The sequence below is a fragment of the Nematostella vectensis genome, chromosome 3 (genome assembly GCF_932526225.1).
Source record: "Nematostella vectensis chromosome 3, jaNemVect1.1, whole genome shotgun sequence".
Classification (NCBI taxonomy): domain Eukaryota; kingdom Metazoa; phylum Cnidaria; class Anthozoa; order Actiniaria; family Edwardsiidae; genus Nematostella; species Nematostella vectensis.
Genome location: NC_064036.1, coordinates 14,318,201 through 14,345,039, shown reverse-complemented (window position 1 = coordinate 14,345,039; position 26,839 = coordinate 14,318,201). Strand labels below are relative to the sequence as shown.

The 26,839-nt window shown below is 41.2% G+C and overlaps 1 protein-coding gene across 1 annotated transcript in view; it reads left to right on the top strand.

Annotated features, from left to right (window-relative positions):
* LOC116604772 (polyamine-transporting ATPase 13A3) overlaps positions 1 to 22,146 on the top strand; it is a 33,878-nt gene extending 11,732 nt beyond the window's left edge. The window contains exons 16-36 of the mRNA XM_032367635.2: positions 10 to 155; positions 660 to 702; positions 961 to 1,022; positions 1,159 to 1,303; positions 1,919 to 2,041; positions 2,689 to 2,842; positions 3,372 to 3,492; positions 3,594 to 3,783; positions 4,203 to 4,307; positions 5,563 to 5,658; positions 6,426 to 6,505; positions 7,572 to 7,614; positions 7,793 to 7,867; positions 8,113 to 8,147; positions 9,326 to 9,422; positions 9,622 to 9,694; positions 16,225 to 16,375; positions 17,265 to 17,428; positions 19,159 to 19,250; positions 19,320 to 19,403; positions 21,027 to 22,146. Of these exons, the coding sequence (XP_032223526.1) occupies positions 10 to 155; positions 660 to 702; positions 961 to 1,022; positions 1,159 to 1,303; positions 1,919 to 2,041; positions 2,689 to 2,842; positions 3,372 to 3,492; positions 3,594 to 3,783; positions 4,203 to 4,307; positions 5,563 to 5,658; positions 6,426 to 6,505; positions 7,572 to 7,614; positions 7,793 to 7,867; positions 8,113 to 8,147; positions 9,326 to 9,422; positions 9,622 to 9,694; positions 16,225 to 16,375; positions 17,265 to 17,428; positions 19,159 to 19,250; positions 19,320 to 19,403; positions 21,027 to 21,167 (2,220 nt within the window). The 3' untranslated portion in view covers positions 21,168 to 22,146. The remainder of the gene's footprint in view (positions 1 to 9; positions 156 to 659; positions 703 to 960; positions 1,023 to 1,158; positions 1,304 to 1,918; positions 2,042 to 2,688; positions 2,843 to 3,371; positions 3,493 to 3,593; positions 3,784 to 4,202; positions 4,308 to 5,562; positions 5,659 to 6,425; positions 6,506 to 7,571; positions 7,615 to 7,792; positions 7,868 to 8,112; positions 8,148 to 9,325; positions 9,423 to 9,621; positions 9,695 to 16,224; positions 16,376 to 17,264; positions 17,429 to 19,158; positions 19,251 to 19,319; positions 19,404 to 21,026) is intronic.
* Positions 22,147 to 26,839: the final 4,693 nt, after the last annotated feature.

Genomic DNA, 26,839 nt, shown 5'->3' with positions numbered 1-26,839 from the left:
TTTCAACAGGCAACAGTCGGTAATATAATAAAGAAAGCTCTGGATGTGATCACAATCGCGGTGCCTCCAGCTCTGCCGGCGGCCATGTCTGTTGGCACAGTGTACGCGGTCCAGAGACTCAAAAAGCAGCAGATCTACTGTATCAATCCCTCTAGGTGAGTTTCCACGCGCGCGCGCACAATCACGCATACAACGGCCATGTCTGTGTCACAGTGTACGCATTTCAGAGTCTGAAAAAGCAGATATACTGTATCAATACCTCTAGGTGAGTATCCACACGCGTGCGCATGACCGCAAGCGCGTACGTACGCTCGAGCACACATACAGTCGTCATGTTTGTTGTCACAGCGTTCGCAATCCATAGCTGACTCAAAAAACAGCAAATCTACCTTATCAATCCTTCTAAGTGAGTCTCCACTAGACTTTACCGGAGTCCACTAGCCAGTTTTTTTTAGAAATTAGCTTCTGCTGTACAACGCGCGCCTGATTTTTTGCTGATCATTTGAAGAAAATGCCCATTAGATCGTGCGCTCCTATTTGGGAAAATCAAAGAGGGCTACTTGGGGCATCCAAGTCTCCACGTGCGCGCGCATAAACACAAGCACACTCGTGCGAACGAGGTTTTACCGATCAGTTTCTAATTGTAATTTTCTTCACAGAATCAACATGTGTGGGAAGCTGAAGTTGTTCTGCTTTGATAAGGTTGGTTTTGAATTTTCATACCAGGCTGTGTTGCATGGCGTCGCTAGAGAGTTTAAGGTGAAGCATAATTCATACTTTGTGTTTGCTTGACGGTGATGTTGATGGTGATGGTGGTGTCGATGGTGTTGGTGGGGACGAGACTTCCTTTGTAAATTATCGACCCGGCTACCCCCCCCCTATTCACCCCCTCCCTTCCTCCTGCTAGGTATTCGCCTGTGGTTTATGTCATTCAATGTTCTCAACATTTCCATTTTGCAGACTGGAACTCTCACGGAGGATGGCTTGGATTTGCTTGGGGTTGTTCCTATCGATAAGGGGCGGTATGTAGGGTATTTTTAAACATATAAAATCCTTTGCAAACTGCGCCAGCACCTGCCAGATGCTGATAAGAACCCTTTGGTATTTGCTATGGTGACATTACCCTTATTTTGCTCTTGTTCTGTGACTATTTCGCAGGTTCAGTTTTATGGTGGCAGATGCCACCGCCCTCCCAAAATGCCCTCTCCTGGCTGCCCTGGCAACATGTCATTCCTTGACAGTGATTGACGGCGAAATCACTGGAGATCCCCTCGATCTGAAGATGTTTGAGGCTACTGATTGGGTAAGATTGCCTGTTCTTGTTAGGTTTCTGTTTTTTCTCTAGAAATATCTAAAGGAATCTTAAAATAATTTCAAATTAGTCGAAAGTTTACGAAATTTCATTCCGTGCGCGCATCTTGAGTACATTTAGCTCACGCCATTTCGATTACGTTCGCTCAACTTTGGAGTGTAGCGCGAGGCTGTTAACGATCTTACTCGTTCGAAAGAATTTTCCGAAATTAACCTGGGATTTGAAGAGAAAGCGCCTTCCCTTATAGATATTTTCGCATGGGAATCGTTTTACGTGCTCACGGAATGATTCAGTGCTCTTGGAATATCTTCCCGTGAGCACGGTGTGCGCACGAACCCCAAAGCCATAGTGTTACTTCTCCCATGAAGGGTCACATATTGATTAGATTTAGCAGAATATTGAAAATTGCTGTTAAAGTCTAGAGGAAACTAAAACACAAAGAAATGACTGAGAATAATTCCCGCTACTACCGACTCTCGATATTAGCAAAGAGCTAGCTTTTACGGACACAAAATTACGTTACCGAAAGATATCTGTGTATTGTTCGTCGCGGGACTGTCTAATGTCTCGTCTAATGACTCTTTATTTATCTTTAACTATGTATAGATACTCAACGAGCCTGGCGAGGATACGACAAAGTTCGACACTATCATTCCTACGACTGTAAAACCGCGACGGATCGACGAGTATCGGGAGGAATTCACCGTGGAGGATGCGCTCGAGGGCAAGGTTAGACTTTCCCATCCACCCTCACTTTCCCTTGCTCTTTAGGTGCAATAAAACTTTGAAAGAAAAGCCTAAGTTTTCCATGGGTTACGATTCAAATCACCTGTATTGAAAGAATTGCTCGTCCCCTATCGTGGCCCATGGGAAATGTGAAAATCAACGCGCAAAATAGATGTGCTCCTGATGGGCCTCGCATAGGGTATTGAAAGAATTGCTCGTCCCCTATCGTGGGCCATGGGAAATGTGAAAATCAACGCGCAAAATAGATGTGCTCCTGATGGGCCTCGCCTTAGGGTCTCACCCTAATTTACGATTCCAGTTCGATTCGAGACGTATTGAAATATTGATATGCACCTATTTCAAATAAATTATTATTTGAAATAGGTGTATATGTATATATATATATGTGGTATATCATCTTGAAAATATATTTTATAGAAAACATCACATTTTAAATGTTTTAAAAACACAACTCATTTTAAAATACGTAAAAAAAACATGCAACTACAACCGTGTTGTTTTATTTCAATCGCACCTTTGCAGACCACCTAGTTTTTCTACAGCTTTGTCTGTTGTTGAGTTATATCATAATAAAGTAAAGTCTTCAGGAAAGTTAAAGGGGAGTTTAGGATGGTGTGTGTCTTTTGTAGACGCCGTATGAGATCGCCATCGTGCGTCAGTTCCCGTTCTCGTCTGATGTGCAGCGCATGAGTGTCATCACGCGCACTCTTGGCGCCAATCACATGGACGTGTACGCTAAAGGCGCGCCGGAGACCATCGCTGCCCTCTGCAGGCCGGAATCAGGTACTTTCATCAGTCTTAGCCTCTTATCCAACACCCTTGAATTTTCGGCCGATTAAAAAATTGTATCTGATTCAGATCAAGCTTGAACCGTACGATTTTTTCCACCTGGTTCCCAAACCGTCTCTTCTTTTGTTTCATTTAACCTAGTCCCAATTTAACAGAACGCTTGACAAGATTTAGAGCGATCGAAAAATCGACCTGTATCAGTCTTGGAATCTTCCAATTCGGGTATTTTTTTTTCTTCAGATGCTTGAAAAACCGTAATTTTTTTTCATTGTGTATTTTTGGCGTAGAAATCTTCGTTGGTATATTTTTGGGTCGCCTATTAACGTCAAGCCTAGCAACCTCACTTCTGAGGGTGGGGTACATGTGTCGTCTCTACATTGTCGCATAAACAACACTAACTGGGCACTAGCTTACCAACAATTCTGCCATCCTGCAAATGGATAAAACTACATTCAACCGTATCAATTGAGGCTGAAGTCGTGGATCTCGATAAGGTCAGTCATTATTCTTTTTCTTTTCTCAGTGCCGCTGAATTTCCAAGAGGAATTGAACATTTACACAAAACAGGGGTTCCGCGTGCTAGGTTTGGCGTGGAGGCCCATGAAGAAGAAGTTCTCTTGGGTCCAGGCTCAAAGAGTAAAACGGTGCGTGTATATTTGTTTGTATGTATTCTTTAGCGGCTCTTCAAATAGAAGCCTTTTTCTTGTAAACCTAATGTCCTGTCCTTTTGCTCTGCACCTTCTAGTGACGTCATCGAGTCAGACCTGACTTTTGTCGGCCTTCTGATCATGCAGAACGCCCTGAAGGAGGAGTCCACACCCGTGATCCACAGGTTGCAGGAGGCAAGCATCCGTACCGTGATGGTTACTGGCGACAACATGCTGACTGCGGTCAGCGTCGCCAGAGAGTGCGGCATGGTCGGTAAACAGGACAAGGTTAGCCACAGGGTTCCCATGTAGACGTATGTGGAATTCCGAGAAGGTCACTCAAGAGAGTTGGGACTTGTGGGGAATAGAGGTTGTTTATTTCAGAGATAGCCAAGATTTCCAGGAGGATCCTATGTAAATTTGACATTCCTGGAGGAGGGCCAGGTGTAGCCTTGGGATTCCATGGTGGGTCATTCAAGAGAAATGTGGGGGGAATAGAGGTCTTTGCTTGCAGGTGAAGGGGTACAAGGAGCCTTGAATTCCTAGGGAAGGATTTATGTAGACCTGGAATTTCAGGGTGGGTCATTTGAGAGAATTGTGACACTCCAATGAAGGCTGGGGTCACATGGAGGCTTACCATGAAGTATGGTAATCCTAGAAATACAGGGGTTGAAGGGAGCCTAATGGGATCAAACTCTCGGTGATAGGTGATACTGGTGGACGCCAAGCTGTCCGATGACCTTGCAAACATGCAGCTCAACCTGGAAGTGATGGGAGAGGTCCACACAGATTCACCCACCGCATCTATAGAGGTAAGAGTCCATATTACAGATTTACCAACAACATCTATAGAGGTAAGAGTCCATATTACAGATTTACCAACAACATCTGTAGAGGTGAGAGTCCATATTACAGATTTACCAACAACATCTGTAGAGGTAAGAGTCCATATTACAGATTTACCAACAACATCTGTAGAGGTAAGAGTCCATATTACAGATTTACCAACAACATCTGTAGAGGTGAGAGTCCATATTACAGATTTACCAACAACATCTGTAGAGGTAAGAGTCCATATTACAGATTTACCAACAAATCTGTAGAGATGAGAGTCCATATTACAGATTCACCAACAACATCTGTAGAGGTGAGAGTCCATATTACAGATTTACCAACATCTTTAGAGGTGAGAGTCCATTCAACAGATTTACCAACAACATCTTTAGAGGTAAGAGTCCATATTACAGATTTACCAACAACATCTGTAGAGGTAAGAGTCCATATTACAGATTCACCCACCGCATCTGTAGAGGTGAGAGTCCATTCAACAGATTTACCAACAACATCTTTAGAGGTAAGAGTCCATATTACAGATTTACCAACAACATCTATAGAGGTAAGAGTCCATATTACAGATTTACCAACAACATCTGTAGAGGTAAGAGTCCATATTACAGATTCACCCACCGCATCTGTAGAGGTAAGAGTCCATATTACAGATTTACCAACAACATCTGTAGAGGTGAGAGTCCATATTACAGATTTATCAACAACATCTGTAGAGGTAAGAGTCCATATTACAGATTTACCAACAACATCTGTAGAGGTAAGAGTCCATATTACAGATTTACCAACAACATCTGTAGAGGTGAGAGTCCATATTACAGATTTACCAACAACATCTGTAGAGGTAAGAGTCCATATTACAGATTTACCAACAACATCTGTAGAGGTAAGAGTCCATATTACAGATTTACCAACAACATCTGTAGAGGTGAGAGTCCATATTACAGATTTACCAACAACATCTGTAGAGGTAAGAGTCCATATTACAGATTCACCCACAACATCTATAGAGGTTAGAGTCCATATTACAGATTCACCCACCGCATCTGTAGAGGTAAGAGTCCATATTACAGATTTACCCACCGCATCTATAGAGATGAGTATCCATTCAACAGATTTACGTGTCGTCTAATTTAATGTACATTATACATTTCAAGGTACCTACATGCGTAAAATAGTACGTGTACGCATGGTATTATATTAGTGTCCTTTTTTTTGTAGTTACCAAGCCACCGTTCCCGTCGGCGGTACCACATGGCGACTTCTGGGAAGACCTTCGCAAGGATACGAGAAAACGACCCGGATCTGCTTAAAAAGGTACAGGGGAACTATGTTACGCATGTGTGCATTACAACGCATTCAGTCAAATGTACCGTTTTTTAATTGCTTTAATTGTCTTTGTAGTTGCTCGTGTGTGGCTCTGTGTTTGTGAGGATGTTTATGTTCTCCGATTGATGTTATTGTTTTATCTCGTGTGATATCCATTGCTTTTGTCGTGTGTTATTTCCACCATGTTGTCTGATTATGTGAGATTCATGTCAGCTCGTGTGTTTTCTTGTGGGTATGAATAAAATCTATTGTTGCTATCGTGTGTTATTCACCACATGGAGTGGTACTTAGAGCTGCTAGTGTGTGCTAATGTGGATATTAATGATATCCACTGCTTTTATCGTGTGTTATTCACCACGTGGTGTAGTACTTAGAGCTGCTAGGGTGTGCTAATGTGGATATGAATGATATCCACTGCTTTTGTCGTGTGTTATTCACCATGTGGTGTAGTACTTCTAGCTGCTAGGGTGTGCTAATGTGGATATTAATAATATCCAATGCTTTTGTCGTGTGTTATTCACCATGTAGTGTGGTACTTCTATCTGCTAGTGTGTGCTAATGTGGATATTAATGATACCCACTGCTTTTGTTGTGTGTTATTTACCACGTTGTGTGATACTTCTAGCTGCTAGTGTGTGCTAATGTGGGTATTAATGATATCCACTGCTTTTGTCGTGTGTTATTCACCACGTTGTGTGATACTTTTAGCTGCTAGTGTGTGCTAATGTGGATATTTTAATATCCACTACTTCTAGCTGCTAGTGTGTGGCACTGTGTTCGCAAGGATGTCACCAGAGCAGAAGACGCATCTCGTGGAGGAGCTCCAAGGGATCGGGTGAGTCTTATGCGCGTTTCGTATCTTACTATGTTTAGTTTCAACTATTGTCAGCCTTGCCCCATGTTCGGTGATCCAAGAGTCGTCAGCCTTGTGCCATGTTCGGTGATCCAAGAGTCGTCAGCCTTGTGCCATGTTCGGTGATCCAAGAGTCGTCAGCCTTGCGCCATGTTCGGTGATCCAAGAGTCGTCAGCCTTGCGCCATGTTCATTGATCCAAGAGCCGTCAGCCTTTCGCCATGTTCAGTGATCCAAGAGTCGTCAGCCTTTCGCCATGTTCGATGACCTAAGAGTCGCTAGTCTTGCGCCATGTTCAGTGATCCAAGAGTCGTCAGCCTTTCGCCATGTTTGATGACCTAAGAGTCGCTAGTCTTGCGCCATATTCAGTGATCCAAGAGTCGTCAGCCTTGCGCCATGTTCGGTGATCCAAGAGTCGTCAGCCTTGCGCCATTTTCGGTGACACAAGAGTCGTCAGCCTTGCGCCATGTTCGTTGAACCAAGATCCGTCAGCCTTGCGCCATGTTCGGTGACACAAGAGTCTTCAGCCTTGCGCCATGTTCGGTGATCCAAGAGTCGTCAGCCTTGCGCCATGTTAAGTGATCCAAGAGTCGTTAGCCTTTCGCCATGTTCGATGACCTAAGAGTCGCTAGTCTTGCGCCATGTTCAGTGATCCAAGAGTCGTTAGCCTTTCGCCATGCTCGATGACCTTAGAGTCGTCAGTCTTGCGCCATGTTCGGTGATCCAAGAGTCGCTAGTCTTGCGCCGTGTCCGGTCACCTAAGAGTCGTCAGCCGTGCGACATGTTGGGTGACACAAGAGTTGCCTGCCTTGCGCCATGTTCGATGACACAAGTCATCAGCCTTGAGCTATGTTCAGTGACCCAACGGTTTTGCGTGCGCTTCCTAAAGATCTTGAGCGAGAAGATTTCCTTTCGGGCGATATTTTGTGTGTGTGTGCGAAAGGAAGCACTGAATCCTAACGCGAACTAGTTAGTATTTAGTAAGACAAACAAATGATGGTCCTCTTTTTTTGCTCATAACTGAGGCCAGTTGTAATTTTCTTTGTTAGGTATTGCGTCGGGATGTGCGGCGACGGTGCTAACGACTGTGGGGTAAGTTCGGGTTATTTTTTTTCGTTTCTAAATTCGAAAACCAAGCTTTAGGGGTGCTTTTTGGAAGCGACTGCAAGTGTGATAAGGTTTTTAGAGATATCATTTTTGGTAACCCAGACCACCAACAATACCACAGTATTCAAGACTGGCGAATTTCACATGCGGCGTCTATTTTCAGGCGTTGAAGACCGCTCACGCTGGGATCTCTTTATCAGAAGCCGAGGCATCGGTTGCTTCACCTTTCACATCAAAAGTAAGAATATAGAGCCCATTGGGGAGATTTTTAAATCTAATATTATTTTGTGGTACTTGTGTCAATTTGGGCAGTACTTATTTCGTGGATGGGACCTTGGCGTTTTGCTTTTAGACTCACCTTTGTACGCCCAACTACTAATTAAATTTTCGTAGGAGAAGCCTTTTTTTTGCTTCTCAAGTTCCCTGATGACGGCTTTGCTATTCTTTATATTCAAATGCTTTAAAATGCTCTTTCCTCTCTAGATTCCTAACATTGAATGCGTTCCTAAAGTGATCAAGTAAGTTATCTATGTTTTACCATTTCTATGATAAACATACCAAAGTACCCGACAAGATCTTTAGGAAATTAGTTTTATATACTCGTTATCAGTTACACAAGTCGAGACAAAAAAAACTTTCCTTTTTGGTGGACGTCAATCAACAAGCGGTTTGTCTGGACCTACGCGTGTTACTTTGAACGAGTATAACACTACATCACAATTTACTCTCCAATATTACCTCTTATTCTATAAGCCAGTTCAGCCGTGAGGGACTGGGCTCTTTCGGGCCAAGAAAGCGATTCCACAAGAGAGTTCGTATTATATTTTGTCTTGGAGAAAAATCCTTTCTACAAAACAGCTTTAAGATATGGTGAAATCATTTATTACAACACGAGTACTTTATTGCACTTCGTTTAGTGGGGAATTTTGGATGAATAAGGCGCAATTAGGCGCAATTACGGAGCGATTTTCTGAGTACCCTGAGTCATTCCTTCACTCAAATACTGTAAAAGTTTATCGGCGAACTCCGAATCGGAGTATAAAATGCATCGGTAGAAGTGCCGGTTTAATTTTTATGCCGTAAAATTCAAATCAATATTGTTCTTAGATGTTTAGCAAAAATATTACTTAAATTTCGTGAACGAAAGTCATTTTGTTTTCACCTGAGGTACCAAAGTTTATTGTTGTTGCGTGTTTTTATCGGTGTTTTGCGAGCGGAAGTCGACGAAGTAAATCTGAGCGATATAAATCTATCCTTAAAAATTTTTATCGGGCCGTATTCATAACAAAACGCGGTCGAGAGGTAAAACAATAAGTGTGCAACACATAAATATGGTTGGTTTTTCAATATCTTGCAAAACGGCTTTGTAGGAAGGATTTTTCTCCAAGACCGCCATACAAAATCGCTCATTTGGTCCGATTTGATCGATTCGACCCAGTGTCCCCGCGTCTTTTCTTTAACTCTGAACTGGCTTATTATAAGCAATCTTGGACATTTCTATTAGCCACCAATTTCTTGCTTCAAAGACTGTGATGACACAAAGTAAATTTAGCGCAAAAAACGATCATTTTTTAATTTCATCGTTATGCCGTCATCATTATCATCATCATTGTAAGCATTAGTGTTTCAATCATGTCAGCAATATTTGTTTTTATCATTGCTAGTAATAGTGTTTTTATCATCATTTTTTTTTCAGGGAAGGCCGTTGTGCTCTTGTCACTTCGTTTGCCTGTTTTAAATACATGGCTATGTACAGTATCGTCCAGTTTGTGTCTGTACTGATTCTCTACTCGGTAAGAAATGTTTTATTTATGTGCACACTTTCTAGGCTTTTAGAACAATTTCGATTTGTTGAAGTCTTCTCTCCAGATAGCTGTCCACACCTGCGTTTCTCGCGATGTTCTTTTTTTAATTCTTGTTTAGATTCTTGTTTAGATTTTTGCTGTTCTTGCTTAGATTCTTGTCTGACCGTGTTGATTTGTGTTTCCACAGATCCACTCCAATCTTGCGGATTTTCAGTTTTTATACATTGATCTCGTTGTGATAACAAGTCTGGCTCTTGTCAGTAAGTCCAGGTCACACTTGAGAGTGATGTATCCACACGACATGACGGAAAAAACATGAGTTAACGCTTCAAATAAGCTCATTTCAGATCTAATAAGGCGAAAAATTTCTCTAAGTACTTAGTGAGTAATAGCAAACAAAATGCACCTTTTTTAAAATTGATGCAACTTTTTGTAAAATGTGTCATTGAAATTTAAGCTTTTCGTCCCAGAGCTGATACATAGCGCAAGGATGATCAAGGAAAAAAAATATAAAAAGCCAAAATCTTGGTATGTGTATTTCGACCATACGTTATTTGTGTTTTGAAAATTATTTCGTAATACAAGGAACCGATGGCCATTGTAAGAAATTCTCTATCTCAAATTGCGAATTTTCCAGGTTTTTCTGTCATGTCCATCCACATTGCTTCACTAGCACCCAGCTGCACGTTTGGTGATGGAGAAACAATTCCGGGAAAATATTTATTTCCTTACCTTTTTTGTCAACCCCTCCCTCTCCCCAGTCTCTCCCGGAATTTGACAAAGTGTCATCACCACCCGTTCTCTGTGTGTTTGTTGGTATAGCTAGATGCTATTAATGTGTCACAAGGTGATATCAGTGTCACTAGGTTCTATTGTTTTAACTTGGTATTGTAGCTGTCACTAGGTGCTATGGTCGTCACTAGGTTCTATTGTTTTAACTTGGTATTGTAGCTGTCACTAGGTGCTATGGTCGTCACTAGGTTCTATTGTTTTAACTTGGTATTGTAGCTGTCACTAGGTGCTACGGTCGTCACTAGGTTCTATTGTTTTAACTTGGTATTGTAGCTGTCACTAGGTGCTACGGTCGTCACTAGGTTCTATTGTTTTAACTTGGTATTGAAGCTGTCTCTAGGTGCTATAGTCGTCATTAGGTTCTATTGTTTTAACTTGGTATTGTAGCTGTCACTAGGTGCTATAGTCGTCATTAGGTTCTATTGTTTTAACTTGGTATTGAAGCTGTCTCTAGGTGCTATAGTCGTCATTAGGTTCTATTGTTTTAACTTGGTATTGTAGGTGTCACTAGGTGCTGTCTGTTACACTAGTTGCTAATATGGGTGGTGTTTTGTCGTGTTCTGTCTTGTTACACTAGTTGCTAATATGGGTGGTGTTTTGTCGTGTTCTGTCTTGTGACACTAGTTGCTAATATGGGTGGTGTTTTGTCGTGTGCTGTCTGTTACACTAGTTGCTAATATGGGTGGTGTTTTGTCGTGTTCTGTCTTGTTACACTAGTTGCTAATATGGGTGGTGTTTTGTCGTGTTCTGTCTTGTGACACTAGTTGCTAATATGGGTGGTGTTTTGTCGTGTGCTGTCTGTTACACTAGTTGCTAATATGGGTGGTGTTTTGTCGTGTTCTGTCTGTGACACTAGTTGCTAATATGGGTGGTGTTTTGTCGTGTGCTGTCTTGTGACACTAGTTGCTAATATGGGTGGTGTTTTGTCGTGTTCTGTCTTGTGACACTAATTGCTAATATGGGCGGTGTTTTGTCGTGTTCTGTCTTGTGACACTAGTTGCTAATATGGGTGGTGTTTTGTCGTGTGCTGTCTGTTACACTAGTTGCTAATATGGGTGGTGTTTTGTCGTGTTCTGTCTTGTGACACTAGTTGCTAATATGGGTGGTGTTTTGTCGTGTGCTGTCTGTTACACTAGTTGCTAATATGGGTGGTGTTTTGTCGTGTGCTGTCTTGTGACACTAGTTGCTAATATGGGTGGTGTTTTGTCGTGTGCTGTCTGTTACACTAGTTGCTAATATGGGTGGTGTTTTGTCGTGTGCTGTCTTGTGACACTAGTTGCTAATATGGGTGGTGTTTTGTCGTGTGCTGTCTTGTGACACTAGTTGCTAATATGGGTGGTGTTTTGTCGTGTGCTGTCTTGTGACACTAGTTGCTAATATGGGTGGTGTTTTGTCGTGTTCTGTCTGTGACACTAGTTGCTAATATGGGTGGTGTTTTGTCGTGTGCTGTCTGTTACACTAGTTGCTAATATGGGTGGTGTTTTGTCGTGTTCTGTCTTGTGACACTAGTTGCTAATATGGGTGGTGTTTTGTCGTGTTCTGTCTGTTACACTAGTTGCCAATATGGGTGGTGTTTTGTCGTGTGCTGTCTTGTGACACTAGTTGCTAATATGGGTGGTGTTTTGTCGTGTGCTGTCTGTGACACTAGTTGCTAATATGGGTGGTGTTTTGTCGTGTTCTGTCTTGTGACACTAGTTGCTAATATGGGTGGTGTTTTGTCGTGTTCTGTCTGTTACACTAGTTGCTAATATGGGTGGTGTTTTGTCGTGTGCTGTCTTGTTACACTAGTTGCTAATATGGGTGGTGTTTTGTCGTGTGCTGTCTGTGACACTAGTTGCTAATATGGGTGGTGTTTTGTCGTGTTCTGTCTTGTGACACTAGTTGCTAATATGGGTGGTGTTTTGTCGTGTGCTGTCTGTGACACTAGTTGCTAATATGGGTGGTGTTTTGTCGTGTGCTGTCTGTGACACTAGTTGCTAATATGGGTGGTGTTTTGTCGTGTGCTGTCTGTTACACTAGTTGCTAATATGGGTGGTGTTTTGTCGTGTGCTGTCTGTTACACTAGTTGCTAATATGGGTGGTGTTTTGTCGTGTGCTGTCTTGTGACACTAGTTGCTAATATGGGTGGTGTTTTGTCGTGTTCTGTCTGTTACACTAGTTGCTAATATGGGTGGTGTTTTGTCGTGTGCTGTCTGTGACACTAGTTGCTAATATGGGTGGTGTTTTGTCGTGTGCTGTCTGTGACACTAGTTGCTAATATGGGTGGTGTTTTGTCGTGTGCTGTCTTGTGACACTAGTTGCTAATATGGGTGGTGTTTTGTCGTGTTCTGTCTTGTGACACTAGTTGCTAATATGGGTGGTGTTTTGTCGTGTTCTGTCTGTTACACTAGTTGCTAATATGGGTGGTGTTTTGTCGTGTGCTGTCTTGTGACACTAGTTGCTAATATGGGTGGTGTTTTGTCGTGTGCTGTCTGTGACACTAGTTGCTAATATGGGTGGTGTTTTGTCGTGTTCTGTCTTGTGACACTAGTTGCTAATATGGGTGGTGTTTTGTCGTGTTCTGTCTGTTACACTAGTTGCTAATATGGGTGGTGTTTTGTCGTGTGCTGTCTTGTTACACTAGTTGCTAATATGGGTGGTGTTTTGTCGTGTGCTGTCTGTGACACTAGTTGCTAATATGGGTGGTGTTTTGTCGTGTTCTGTCTTGTGACACTAGTTGCTAATATGGGTGGTGTTTTGTCGTGTGCTGTCTGTGACACTAGTTGCTAATATGGGTGGTGTTTTGTCGTGTGCTGTCTGTGACACTAGTTGCTAATATGGGTGGTGTTTTGTCGTGTGCTGTCTGTTACACTAGTTGCTAATATGGGTGGTGTTTTGTCGTGTGCTGTCTGTTACACTAGTTGCTAATATGGGTGGTGTTTTGTCGTGTGCTGTCTTGTGACACTAGTTGCTAATATGGGTGGTGTTTTGTCGTGTTCTGTCTGTTACACTAGTTGCTAATATGGGTGGTGTTTTGTCGTGTGCTGTCTGTGACACTAGTTGCTAATATGGGTGGTGTTTTGTCGTGTGCTGTCTGTGACACTAGTTGCTAATATGGGTGGTGTTTGGTCGTGTGCTGTCTGTGACACTAGTTGCTAATATGGGTGGTGTTTTGTCGTGTGCAGTCTTGTGACACTAGTTGCTAATATGGGTGGTGTTTTGTCGTGTGCTGTCTGTGACACTAGTTGCTAATATGGGTGGTGTTTTGTCGTGTGCTGTCTTGTGACACTAGTTGCTAATATGGGTGGTGTTTTGTCGTGTTCTGTCTGTGACACTAGTTGCTAATATGGGTGGTCTTTTGTCGTGTGCTGTCTGTCACACTAGTTGCTAATATGGGTGGTGTTTTGTCGTGTGCTGTCTTGTGACACTAGTTGCTAATATGGGTGGTGTTTTGTCGTGTTCTGTCTGTTACACTAGTTGCTAATATGGGTGGTGTTTTGTCGTGTGCTGTCTTGTGACACTAGTTGCTAATATGGGTGGTGTTTTGTCGTGTGGTGTCTGTTACACTAGTTGCTAATATGGGTGGTGTTTTGTCGTGTTCTGTCTTGTTACACTAGTTGCTAATATGGGTGGTGTTTTGTCGTGTTCTGTCTTGTGACACTAGTTGCTAATATGGGTGGTGTTTTGTCGTGTTCTGTCTGTTACACTAGTTGCTAATATGGGTGGTGTTTTGTCGTGTGCTGTCTTGTGACACTAGTTGCTAATATGGGTGGTGTTTTGTCGTGTGCTGTCTGTGACACTAGTTGCTAATATGGGTGGTGTTTTGTCGTGTTCTGTCTTGTGACACTAGTTGCTAATATGGGTGGTGTTTTGTCGTGTTCTGTCTTGTGACACTAGTTGCTAATATGGGTGGTGTTTTGTCGTGTTCTGTCTGTTACACTAGTTGCTAATATGGGTGGTGTTTTGTCGTGTGCTGTCTTGTGACACTAGTTGCTAATATGGGTGGTGTTTTGTCGTGTGCTGTCTGTGACACTAGTTGCTAATATGGGTGGTGTTTTGTCGTGTGCTGTCTGTGACACTAGTTGCTAATATGGGTGGTGTTTTGTCGTGTGCTGTCTGTTACACTAGTTGCTAATATGGGTGGTGTTTTGTCGTGTGCTGTCTTGTGACACTAGTTGCTAATATGGGTGGTGTTTTGTCGTGTTCTGTCTTGTTACACTAGTTGCTAATATGGGTGGTGTTTTGTCGTGTTCTGTCTGTGACACTAGTTGCTAATATGGGTGGTGTTTTGTCGTGTGCTGTCTTGTGACACTAGTTGCTAATATGGGTGGTGTTTTGTCGTGTTCTGTCTTGTTACACTAGTTGCTAATATGGGTGGTGTTTTGTCGTGTGCTGTCTGTGACACTAGTTGCTAATATGGGTGGTGTTTTGTCGTGTTCTGTCTGTTACACTAGTTGCTAATATGGGTGGTGTTTTGTCGTGTGCTGTCTTGTGACACTAGTTGCTAATATGGGTGGTGTTTTGTCGTGTGCTGTCTGTGACACTAGTTGCTAATATGGGCGGTGTTTTGTCGTGTTCTGTCTTGTGACACTAGTTGCTAATATGGGTGGTGTTTTGTCGTGTTCTGTCTGTGACACTAGTTGCTAATATGGGTGGTGTTTTGTCGTGTTCTGTCTGTGACACTAGTTGCTAATATGGGTGGTGTTTTGTCGTGTGCTGTCTGTGACACTAGTTGCTAATATGGGTGGTGTTTTGTCGTGTTCTGTCTTGTTACACTAGTTGCTAATATGGGTGGTGTTTTGTCGTGTGCTGTCTTGTGACACTAGTTGCTAATATGGGTGGTGTTTTGTCGTGTGCTGTCTTGTGACACTAGTTGCTAATATGGGTGGTGTTTTGTCGTGTGCTGTCTTGTGACACTAGTTGCTAATATGGGTGGTGTTTTGTCGTGTGCTGTCTGTGACACTAGTTGCTAATATGGGCTGTGTTTTGTCGTGTTCTGTCTTGTGACACTAGTTGCTAATATGGGTGGTGTTTTGTCGTGTGCTGTCTGTGACACTAGTTGCTAATATGGGCTGTGTTTTGTCGTGTTCTGTCTTGTGACACTAGTTGCTAATATGGGTGGTGTTTTGTCGTGTTCTGTCTTGTGACACTAGTTGCTAATATGGGTGGTGTTTTGTCGTGTGCTGTCTTGTGACACTAGTTGCTAATATGGGTGGTCTTTTGTCGTGTGCTGTCTGTCACACTAGTTGCTAATATGGGTGGTGTTTTGTCGTGTTCTGTCTTGTGACACTAGTTGCTAATATGGGTGGTGTTTTGTCGTGTTCTGTCTGTTACACTAGTTGCTAATATGGGTGGTGTTTTGTCGTGTGCTGTCTTGTGACACTAGTTGCTAATATGGGTGGTGTTTTGTCGTGTGCTGTCTGTGACACTAGTTGCTAATATGGGTGGTGTTTTGTCGTGTGCTGTCTGTGACACTAGTTGCTAATATGGGTGGTGTTTTGTCGTGTGCTGTCTGTTACACTAGTTGCTAATATGGGTGGTGTTTTGTCGTGTGCTGTCTTGTGACACTAGTTGCTAATATGGGTGGTGTTTTGTCGTGTTCTGTCTTGTTACACTAGTTGCTAATATGGGTGGTGTTTTGTCGTGTGCTGTCTTGTGACACTAGTTGCTAATATGGGTGGTGTTTTGTCGTGTTCTGTCTTGTGACACTAGTTGCTAATATGGGTGGTGTTTTGTCGTGTGCTGTCTGTGACACTAGTTGCTAATATGGGTGGTGTTTTGTCGTGTTCTGTCTTGTGACACTAGTTGCTAATATGGGTGGTGTTTTGTCGTGTGCTGTCTTGTGACACTAGTTGCTAATATGGGTGGTGTTTTGTCGTGTTCTGTCTGTTACACTAGTTGCTAATATGGGTGGTGTTTTGTCGTGTGCTGTCTGTGACACTAGTTGCTAATATGGGCGGTGTTTTGTCGTGTTCTGTCTGTGACACTAGTTGCTAATATGGGTGGTGTTTTGTCGTAGTGGGTAACCAACACCCGTTCCCTTACCTCGTGTCCCAGCGCCCTGGGGGCAGCCTGGTGGCTCCCATCGTCCTCTTCTCCCTTCTCAGCCAGATCGTTACCCAGATCGCCTTTCAGGTTGTGGGATTCCTGTGGGTTCGACAGCAGTCCTGGTATGTGTTTACATCTATTTTAAATTAAGGTTGCACTCGGGAATCCATTTGTCATAAATCGCTGTGAATCATGGGTAACATAAAACTGTGAAAACCTCAGCCTGATTATGTTTTTTTAACGACACAAAAAAAGTTAAAAATACTTTAGGTTCTAAACCTTTCAGTTCAATTACATTTGTTTGATACCTATGACGCAACGCGGGTTATAAAAAAAAAAACGTCCACAATAACAAGGTATCCTTTTTGCGGAGGTTAACAAAAGTATAGGATGTCTTCAAAGTTTTCTTGCAGTTATACTATAGTACTTACCCGCTTATAAGAACCTAGAATTTAATAACCTGTTAGCTTAAAAATGTCAATTTAGACCCCCCTCAAATAAAAACCTAATTAGCCTAAAATTTGAAACAGGTTCTTATTTCAAAAAACATGAACCGATGATAAGACCAATGATAAGAATCATAATTCTCAAGCAGTTAACTAAAATATTTATTATTAAGGCAATATTTTGAGCATGATAATGAGAGTTTAAATATATTTAAAGGGGTCTTGACCACATCTTGTCCACATTTGTACGAAGACCCGGCTGGTATTGACATTTTATCAATCTAGATACCGGACTTCTACAAGCTATTAGTATATTAACTTTTGTTAAAATTAAGAACCTATTAAAGAACCTTTAGTAGCCTAAAATTTAAAATAGTACCCGTTAAATAAGTGCCTGTTCAGGCTAACCTGGAAAACCTAGGTTCTTATAAGCGGGTAAGTACTGTATTAAACCTTGGTTTATAAGCGTGGAAGTACGCTTTAAAATTGCCCCGGTAGCATGGGAGTGGTGATTGGCTGGTTGATTACGAGATTCTTGCTAATTGTCTGTGCTCTATTCGCTCAGGTTCGTCCCAGTTAACGTGACTTCCGTGAAAAACACAAAGGATCAAGTACAGTACGCGTGTCACGAGAACTCCGTTCTCTTTGCTATATCTTCCTTCCAGTACATCTTATTGGCTGTGGCCTTCTCACGCGGCAAACCTTACAGACTGCCCATATATAGAAACCGTAAGTTTATATCCTGACCATATACAGGAACCGTAAATTTACATACTGCCCATGTATAGGAACCGTAAGTTTACATACTGCCCATATATAGGAACCGTAAGTTTACATCCTGTCCATATATAGGAACCGAAAATTTACTTACTGCCCATATATAGGAACCGTAAGTTTACATACTGCCCATATATAGAAACCGTAAGTTTACATACTGCCCATATATAGGAACCATAAGTTTACATACTGCCCATATATAGGAACCATAAGTTTACATACTGCCCATATATAGGAACCGTAAATTTACATACTGCCCATATATAGGAACCATAAGTTTACATACTGCCTATATATAGGAACCGTAAGTTTACATACTGCCCATATATAGGAACCGTAAGTTTATATCCTGACCATATATAGGAACCGTAAGTTTTCATACTGACCATATATAGGAACCGTAAGTTTACATACTGTCCATATATAGGAACCATAAGTTTACATACTGTCCATATATAGGAACCATAAGTTTACATACTGCCCATATATAGGAACCATAAGTTTATATCCTGACCATATATAGGAACCGTAAGTTTACATACTGCCCATATATAGGAACCATAAGTTTATATCCTGACCATATATAGGAACCGTAAGTTTACATACTGCCCATATATAGGAACCGTAAGTTTACATACTGTCCATATATAGGAACCGTAAGTTTATATCCTGCCCATATATAGGAACCGTAAGTTTACATACTGCCCATATATAGGAACCGTAAATTTACATACTGCCCATATATAGGAACCATAAGTTTACATACTGCCTATATATAGGAACCGTAAGTTTACATACTGCCCATATATAGGAACCGTAAGTTTATATCCTGACCATATATAGGAACCGTAAGTTTACATACTGCCCATATATAGGAACCGTAAGTTTACATACTGTCCATATATAGGAACCGTAAGTTTATATCCTGACCATATATAGGAACCGTAAGTTTACATACTGCCCATATATAGGAACCGTAAGTTTACATACTGTCCATATATAGGAACCATAAGTTTATATCCTGACCATATATAGGAACCGTAAGTTTACATACTGCCCATATATAGGAACCGTAAATTTACATACTGCCCATATATAGGAACCGTAAGTTTACATACTGTCCATATATAGGAACCATAAGTTTATATCCTGACCATATATAGGAACCGTAAGTTTACATACTGCCCATATATATAGGAACCGTAAGTTTACATACTGTCCATATATAGGAACCGTAAGTTTACATACTGCCCATATATAGGAACCGTAAGTTTACATACTGTCCATATATAGGAACCGTAAGTTTTCATACTGCCCATATATAAGAACCTTAAGTTTTCATACTGACCATATATAGAAACCGTTAACCGTAGAACCGTAAGTTTTTAAGGGTGACGTAAAAATCTGGCTCTCTACATTGGGAACTATGAGTCCTTTTTTTTTTTTTTTTTTTTTTTTTTTGCGGGTAAGGCCCGATACACTGCATTAAAACGGATCGCGCTTACACACTATCTCACACAAATGGATGTGAACAGTGAGTATAAACTATTAGAGCTTTTGATCATGTCTTGTGATCTTTCATTGCGCCTTACTAAACTTTTACATTTTACAAATATATCATAATGATGTAGCTATTGTTTATTCTTGTAATTGACATGACTAATCATGATTTTCCCTCGCAGTGTCGTTCATGCTGGTTCTAGTAGTGCTCACGGCTTTCACGCTTTTCCTGGTTATCTACGGTCACGAAAATAAGCTGCACACATTCTTCAAGGTACAGCTATAATATTTCTATTCTTAATTGTTACAAGAACTTGTCTAAACTCTGACATTTTTGTTGCAGTTGAAGATTCTGCCGGATTTCTATTTCCGATTATATCTCGTCGCACTTGCTGTCGGGAATCTTATTATTTCCCTGTTAATCGAGGTAAGATTATCTTATCATATGGCCATTATTATCGCTCTTACCTTCATCTCTTTCATACTGAACATAATCATTGATGTCATCATCAGCATTGTTTTCATCAGTGTAATCATTATCATCAGCAACGTACCATAATCATCATCAACTTCATTATTGATACCATAATAGATATAATAATTATCATCATTTTGATATATGCCAACAACCACTTCCGGTGGAATGGCGCACGTTGATTGGCTGTTGAGCGGTCTGGATCCTGCTATAACGACGGCGGTCGTTACAAAAAAATCTCCGGACCGACGACTCATTCGAGAAAATCAACAACAAGGTTGTTATTTTTTCTACACTGTAATAGCAATTTGTTGCCGCTTTTCTGCAACGATGAGTTTTAATATTTATATTCAGACAGTGAGTTTTATTATGTAAGCTTACTTTATTTTTTTTTATGCGATAAAATAAGGTAGCAAATCGTCTCTTTATACGGGGAATAAAGGCAAATCACTCGAGGAATTTGCCTGCATAATGTATCTTCATTCAAGAGAAGTATTTTAGTGAATATATCTTACTGTCTGTGGAGAATTCAAGTGAAAGAAAACATCTCTACGATCAATTCGAGTGGAAAGCGACGATCAATTGGGACTTAATTATTTCACAAAATTGCTGGTAAAAATTCAGAGGATGTCTTTATTAGAAGTTCTGCATTTGTGGATTATTAAAAGCATAGTGTGGAAATACGAACTGGATTTCACTGAATGGTCATTGCGAACAAAATCTTCACGAACATAAGCAAAACTGTCAGATGCAACTGTAAAGGTAAACAAAGTTGGAAATTATATTGAGGTAAAATTTCAGCAAACTTGAAATTGTCGCGCGCGTTGCAATCATTATGGCGGGAAATTGTCATAACACAGGGAGTTTGAAGGCGATTTTCCGTAAAGACAACTAATCTAAATGAAATAACATAAAAGAAATGATGTTTTCATGTGAAGGTCGGTAGAATCGGCGTAAAAAGCAATTTTCGATGTTCATTTCACAAATCGACTCGTTATTTCGAGCTTTGGAGTTCAGCACCCGTGGCTTGTAAACCAGCTCCTTCTATCACTTCAGCAGCAAAAGTTTTCCTTCTCGTACAAATATTTAAAAGAGCCATATAATAAATAAGAACATCGCTTGCCCGGTCCGTACTGAGAAATCTCAGCCCTTGGTCTTTTTTGCACAGACCTCGGCCTGCGGCCCCGGTCTGTATAACCCGCGGCCTGAGATTTCTCAGTACGGACCTCGCGCTCGGTTGATAAGTAGTATATAATGATCTTATCGTCATAATCATTGCCCTGTCCTCATCAGCTTTGTCATCATCATTGGGATCATTATCATCAGTGACATATTCAACTTTATGAAAGATATCATGTTCATTTTATCATCATCATCATCATCATCATCGCCCTGTCATCATCAAGATAGTTGTCAGCGTCACCATGGATACTATTTTTCTCACTTAACGGATCCTATTTCCCTCCTTTAATTAACTGTTTAGTTTTCGGATAGTTTTAATCATATAGGAAGCAAGTCACCACAGTGTGGATTATAGTAGACTGTGTTTACATCTTGTGTTACATGTTTTCACAGGATTGCCTGGTGCCGTCCCGATCTCTCGGATTTCTGCTCAATAAACTTAGACGTAAGCACCAACCTAAAAACCGATACAAAATACTGCAACAAGAAATAGATGGCGATGCGTACTGGCCTCCAGTAAGCCTGCCCAGCTAGCGTCCTCAACGCATATATAGAAACATATGTATATTGGGGATAACAGGCATATATTTAACATTTCCATTTCCATCCTCGATCCTTCGACTCTCTGTAGATATTTTTAAAGCCACTATCCGCTGAGATGAGAATGGTATATTTGTTTTAGTATATACAACGAGCTTTAGAGCAATTTTCTTTTGAAACCACTTGTAAATCGACTATTACACCAACCATTTTGCTTGATCTCGGGGCACATGAAAATATCCATCTCCTAGAAGGTGTATATTGCATTTTATCCCGAGTTTGTCAACCAATGAAATCGCTTGTTCTTGCGAGGTTCCCAAGTTTTATATACTATATGTATTGGGAATAACGATGTGCGCGCTTGGAAATTGCTTATAACTACAGTGGCTGATATGTTGGTGCTGGACCCACCACCCCACCCCCCCCCCCCCCCCCCCCCCCCGGGTCGGTGCGTACTACAATTTCCAGACGTTTTACTGAAATATATTGCAAACGTAAGGTTGGTAGTATATCTTCCACTTGAGGTGTGCTTTGATTGGTTACTTCCACTTGAGGTGCGCTTTGATTGGTTACTTCCACTCGAGGTGTGCTTTGATTGGTTACTAAAAGAAAAGCGGAGCTATAAGAAGCTTATTATGGCGGTCGTCCAGGTAGAGGGCGAAAAAACGTTAATGCCCCACGCATTTTTCCTTCCCCTCCCCCTGCGGAGCGCATTATCCAAGATGGTGGCCGTGGTATGCAAAGTCCGTGTTTTCGGGGTTTTTCGTGCCAGAAAAACTATCAAAGCCTACGAGTAGGCTACGTTAACCATGGTAGGGATGAATAAACAAATTTTCCGCTACCGTGTTTTTGATAAGCGCGCGGAAGATTGTCCCTTTTTACGAAAAAAACAAATGTATGCCGATTTATTAACATTGTCTCAGTATGACTTTATTATTATTATGGATTTTAAATAAATATTTAAAAAGTTAAATGTTAGCGTTGTTTTTACCTTTTTTATGTTTTAATATCGGAAGTGGAGCGAACGGTAGGATGTAGTGGTCGATTAGCTCGCGAATTGTCCGTCTTGTGAGCTTGTTATTTATTTTACGTTGTCTGGTAATCCCCACTTTGAAGGCAATACTGCCAAACACGCATAACAGGAACAATAGCAATAACGGTACCCAATTGAGGCACATCCACGTTGTGGCTCGTCGTCCTCTGGGTTCAGAGAGAGATAGCTAGGCCGTGAAACCCGGAGCAATTCCCTACTCTTACATACGAATAGCGCAAGGGATCTTGAACGTCCCCTTTACATTTGGGTGAAGCATTTAGGAGACGGGACCTCGGTTTTGTTCAACCCTCTTACAGCACGAAATTCAAACCCAGACCTGGCGCCCGTTTCTCAAAACACCCGAGAATTCTCGGGCCCGAAAACGATTTATTCCTTAAATTTGAAAAGCTGTCTAATTTCTATAAAACTTATGGTATCTAAATGTGTTGAAATATCGTCAAACATTGTATTTTACCACAAAGATTTATGTAAAGGATGATTCTCTTTATAGATTTATAGATTTTGATCTTTCCCGAACTTCTCGGGCCCGAAATTCACATGGCTTAAATATTAAAGTTATCGGGACCTCGCAGTCACCCGAGACTTTTTGGGTAACTTTCTGGCTTCAGGAAAACTTCGAAAATAGCCCTATTGAGCGTTATCATTTGGAATATGAACCAAGAGGAAGTTCAAACTGTTCTAAAATATGAAAGCGGTTCTCAAAAAGGAAAACATGCGAAATTTTGGGCAAAAATGCAAGATAAAGTTTTCGGGCCCGAGAATTCTCGGGTGTTTTGAGAAACGGGCGCCTGAATCTAGAAAAATCTCGGAGTTCAGAGACGGGATTCTAACTTGGCCCGCAGCGGCTAGAGGCCAGTGTACCACTGGGCCACCTCTGCTTATAGCCTAGTCCCAGGCGTTCTCACCGGGTTTCCTGTGCTCGAAGATAAACCGCGAGGTAGCCTGGAAGCTGGAACGAGCCAACTAAGAACGCCTGGGACTAGGCTGAACACAGGAAACCCGATAAAAACGCCTGGAACTAGGCTGAACACAGGAAACCCGATAAGAACGCCTGGAACTAGGCTGAACACAGGAAATCCGATAAGACCTGGGACTAGGCTGAACCAGGGGCTCATAAGTAGGGGCAATCATCTGTTGTATATAAATGTTACAGCGTTTCCTAGGATCAGGCTATTTTTAGACGCGCGCGCACGAACTGGCCAATCAGCTACTTTGACGTTGGTCGTGCGCGCGAGTGACGTGAGGCTGAACGCGCAAATTGCAGTTAGGAAGAATATATTTTTATCTATCATCCGTCGGTTTTGTTTGCTTACCAAAAGAATTACAAGCTAGAATTCAAAGTCATAGGTAGGGTTGGATTCATATTAAAGAAGAGAGCAACAAAAAGTCAAAGTATCAAAGAGAGAACATAGCTTTTTGTCTGAGACTGCGCGTGCATTTGACATCAGCCAAAACGTCAACACAAAGGCTGAATCTGATTGGCTCATCCGCGCGTCTAAAAATAGACTGATCCTAGGAAACGCCGTGACCCCCAAATAGTACCAGAACATGGGGAAGTTGATTGCCCCTACTTATGAGCCCATGGCTGAACACAGAAAACCCGATAAAAACGCCTGAAACTAGGCTGAACACAGGAAACCCAGTAAGAACGCCTGGGACTAGGCTGAACACAGGAAACCCGATAAAACCTGGGACTAGGCTGAACACAGGAAACCCGATAAAAGCGCCTGGGACTAGGCAGAACACAGGAAACCCGATAAGACCTGGGACTAGGCAGAACACAGGAAACCCGATAAAATCGCCTGAAACTAGGCTGAACTCAGGAAACCCGATAAAAACGCCTGGAACTAGGCTAAACACAGCAAACCCGGTAAGAACGCCTGGGACTAGGCTGAACACAGCTAACCCGATAAAAACGCCTGGCACTAGGCTGAACACAGCCAACCCGATAATAAAGCCTGGGACTAGGCTGAACACAGTAAACCCGATAAAAACGTCTGAAACTAGGCTGAACACAGGAAACCCTATAAAAAACGCCTGGGACTAGGCTAAACACAGGAAATCCGGTAATAACGCCTGGGACTAGGACTAGGCAGCTGTTCTTCCACGCTATGAACAATTTGACGCCAAGGTGAAATAACTATCGGCGAATAATGACTATTCGCTGATAGTTTTCGAGCCTGAGGGGTCTGATTGTATTAGTGATGATACACTCACATACTTCCATCTGTATTTCATACCATTTTTATTACGCCTACAAAATGTGTTTTCAATCGTGCGGCGACTAGTGAAAATCTTGAAAGTTTCCCACTTTTTAAACTTGCCGAATTGAGACATAAACCTGCAGTATGCCAGGGGGGGGGGGGTAGCAAGGGGGGTGGTCAAGAGGTCCCCCCCCCTTTTAGCAGCCAAAAATACAGTAAATGTATGAGATATTATCTAAAATACAGGAGAAAATGCCTGTTAAAAATCCTGGCTACGCCGCTGTATGCACTTGCAAAAGTCCTTTTTTCCATGTCTTGGGTGCTTTCAGAGAACCTTGCTTGATCAGAGAACCGTTTTGTCAGTATTTCCATAAAAAAAAAACTGTTAACTAAGCCATAAATTGTCGAAACAATTAAATCTAAAATTCCAGCCCTTAAATTCGCTCCTACCATAAAAAATTTTCATACAATACTTTTTGCTGCCTTTGCTTTCTCCGGAACTTATTCATCGTTAAATTCATCCCACATTTTTTTTAATGTGGTGATCCTGGTTACTTAAACCTCTTGGTTACTACTCAATTACTAATTGGAAGGGGGTAGGGGTTACTGTGAGTAGTAACTGATTAGTAACCAAGAAGTTTAGTAACTGGGATCACTGCGGTTCGACATTATACTTCGAAAGGAGATTTCACTCTTATAATGATGTCAAAGAAGTCTTGAATCAAATCTTGAATCACTATAATTCACTATATGGTACGTCAAGTAACGCTTACGCTCAAGTACGCGTGTCGCCCGATCTTTTTAAGCGGCCCTTGATACATTGATACATACGCCATTCAATTCAAGTATTTTCCTGGATTTAAGATTATCATCGATTTAATAAAAAATAATACACACGGTAAATATATGTCGTGTATGTATGTTGAAGTTAATATGGAAGAGAAAAACATTTACTTTTCAGGTGTAATAGTCAATAAAAGGTCAATAACTAATCTGTTTGTCATCTACTATTTGTTTGAAACTCTATGACAAAAACCACATCTATCTAATCCATGAAACATTTCTTCCTCAGGGGCTCTATAATTAGCCATAGCTTTTCGATGGGTTATTCATTGATGCTGATACCCTCTGAATGTGACGACAAATTTATAAAAAAAAAAAAAGAAAGAGAAGCCAGAGACAAATTTAATTAAATATCTTTTGTTTAATTTTGTTTCTTTTTGTATATTGACTGAATGATTTTCGGATATGTACCGAAACCATGGTACCACCTTTCGGACAATTTATTTCAAAAAATTATTCCTTCTTTCAAAATTTGTACATTCGCGAAGATCCGGCACAGTGGTGATCCTGGTTACTAAAACCTCTTGGTTACTACTCGGTTACTAATTGGAAGGGGGTAGGAGTTACTGTGAGTAGTAACTGATTAGTAACCAAGAAGTTTAGTAACTGGGATGACTGCGGTTCGACATTATACTTCGAAAGGAGATTCCACTCTTATAACAATGTCAAAAAAGTCTTGAATTAAATCTTGAATCAAAAAAAGTTCAAGGAATTACCTAGAGCCTAATTTAACTGTTTTAATGGTTAAAAGTTAAATTTTTCGTGTAAGACCCTAGTATAGTATGAAATCAAGCCCATTTCGACCATCATATCAGTTTTCGTTACTAATGCTGACTATGCTTAGCTTAGGAACATTTATTGCTAAACGACCTTATAAATAGAATGGTAAATCTGCGAGCCGACTCTTATTCGGGCTAATTAGCAATTGTTTTGTTTTCGGATATTGAAAATTCTTGGGATTGCACCCTCGCCCTAGCTAACCTCGGCCTTCACACGCGCCACAGAATTCCCAATATTCAAAAACAAAACATTTCCGAATAAGCCAGAATGAAAGCCGGCTAGCAGGCTAATCAAAACGTATATTTGAAACAGATAGACAGGATGTTGATCTTTTTTTCAACTTGCACTTTTCCTAATTTCGTTGACTTTACTGTACTTTTAATTGGCAGGTGCACTGGTGTGTTTTCGTTTCCCTGATACGAATGATTGGTACGTGGCAAGATGCATTGTGTCGTTTCATATCATGCTAAAACTATCATAACAATTCCTTGATTGGTGTTTATGGCCGTTTATCATAATTTTGACTTAGGGCCGTAGGAATCGTGATAAATGTAGGAATGGGTCTATAGCATACTATTCGTCCGTTCATTATTCTTTTTAGTATTTTTCTGTTTAAGGTAAGCCGTATGTTAAAACACTAATTAACTCTTAGAAAGCATATATCTCGTGTATTTCATGTCAATAAACCAGCCCCATGCCTTGTTAACACAATATGCCCGGTGACCTAGAAACGAATAAAGACATATTAACAATCAACGTAAAAATTAAACCCTTCTCTTTTTGAT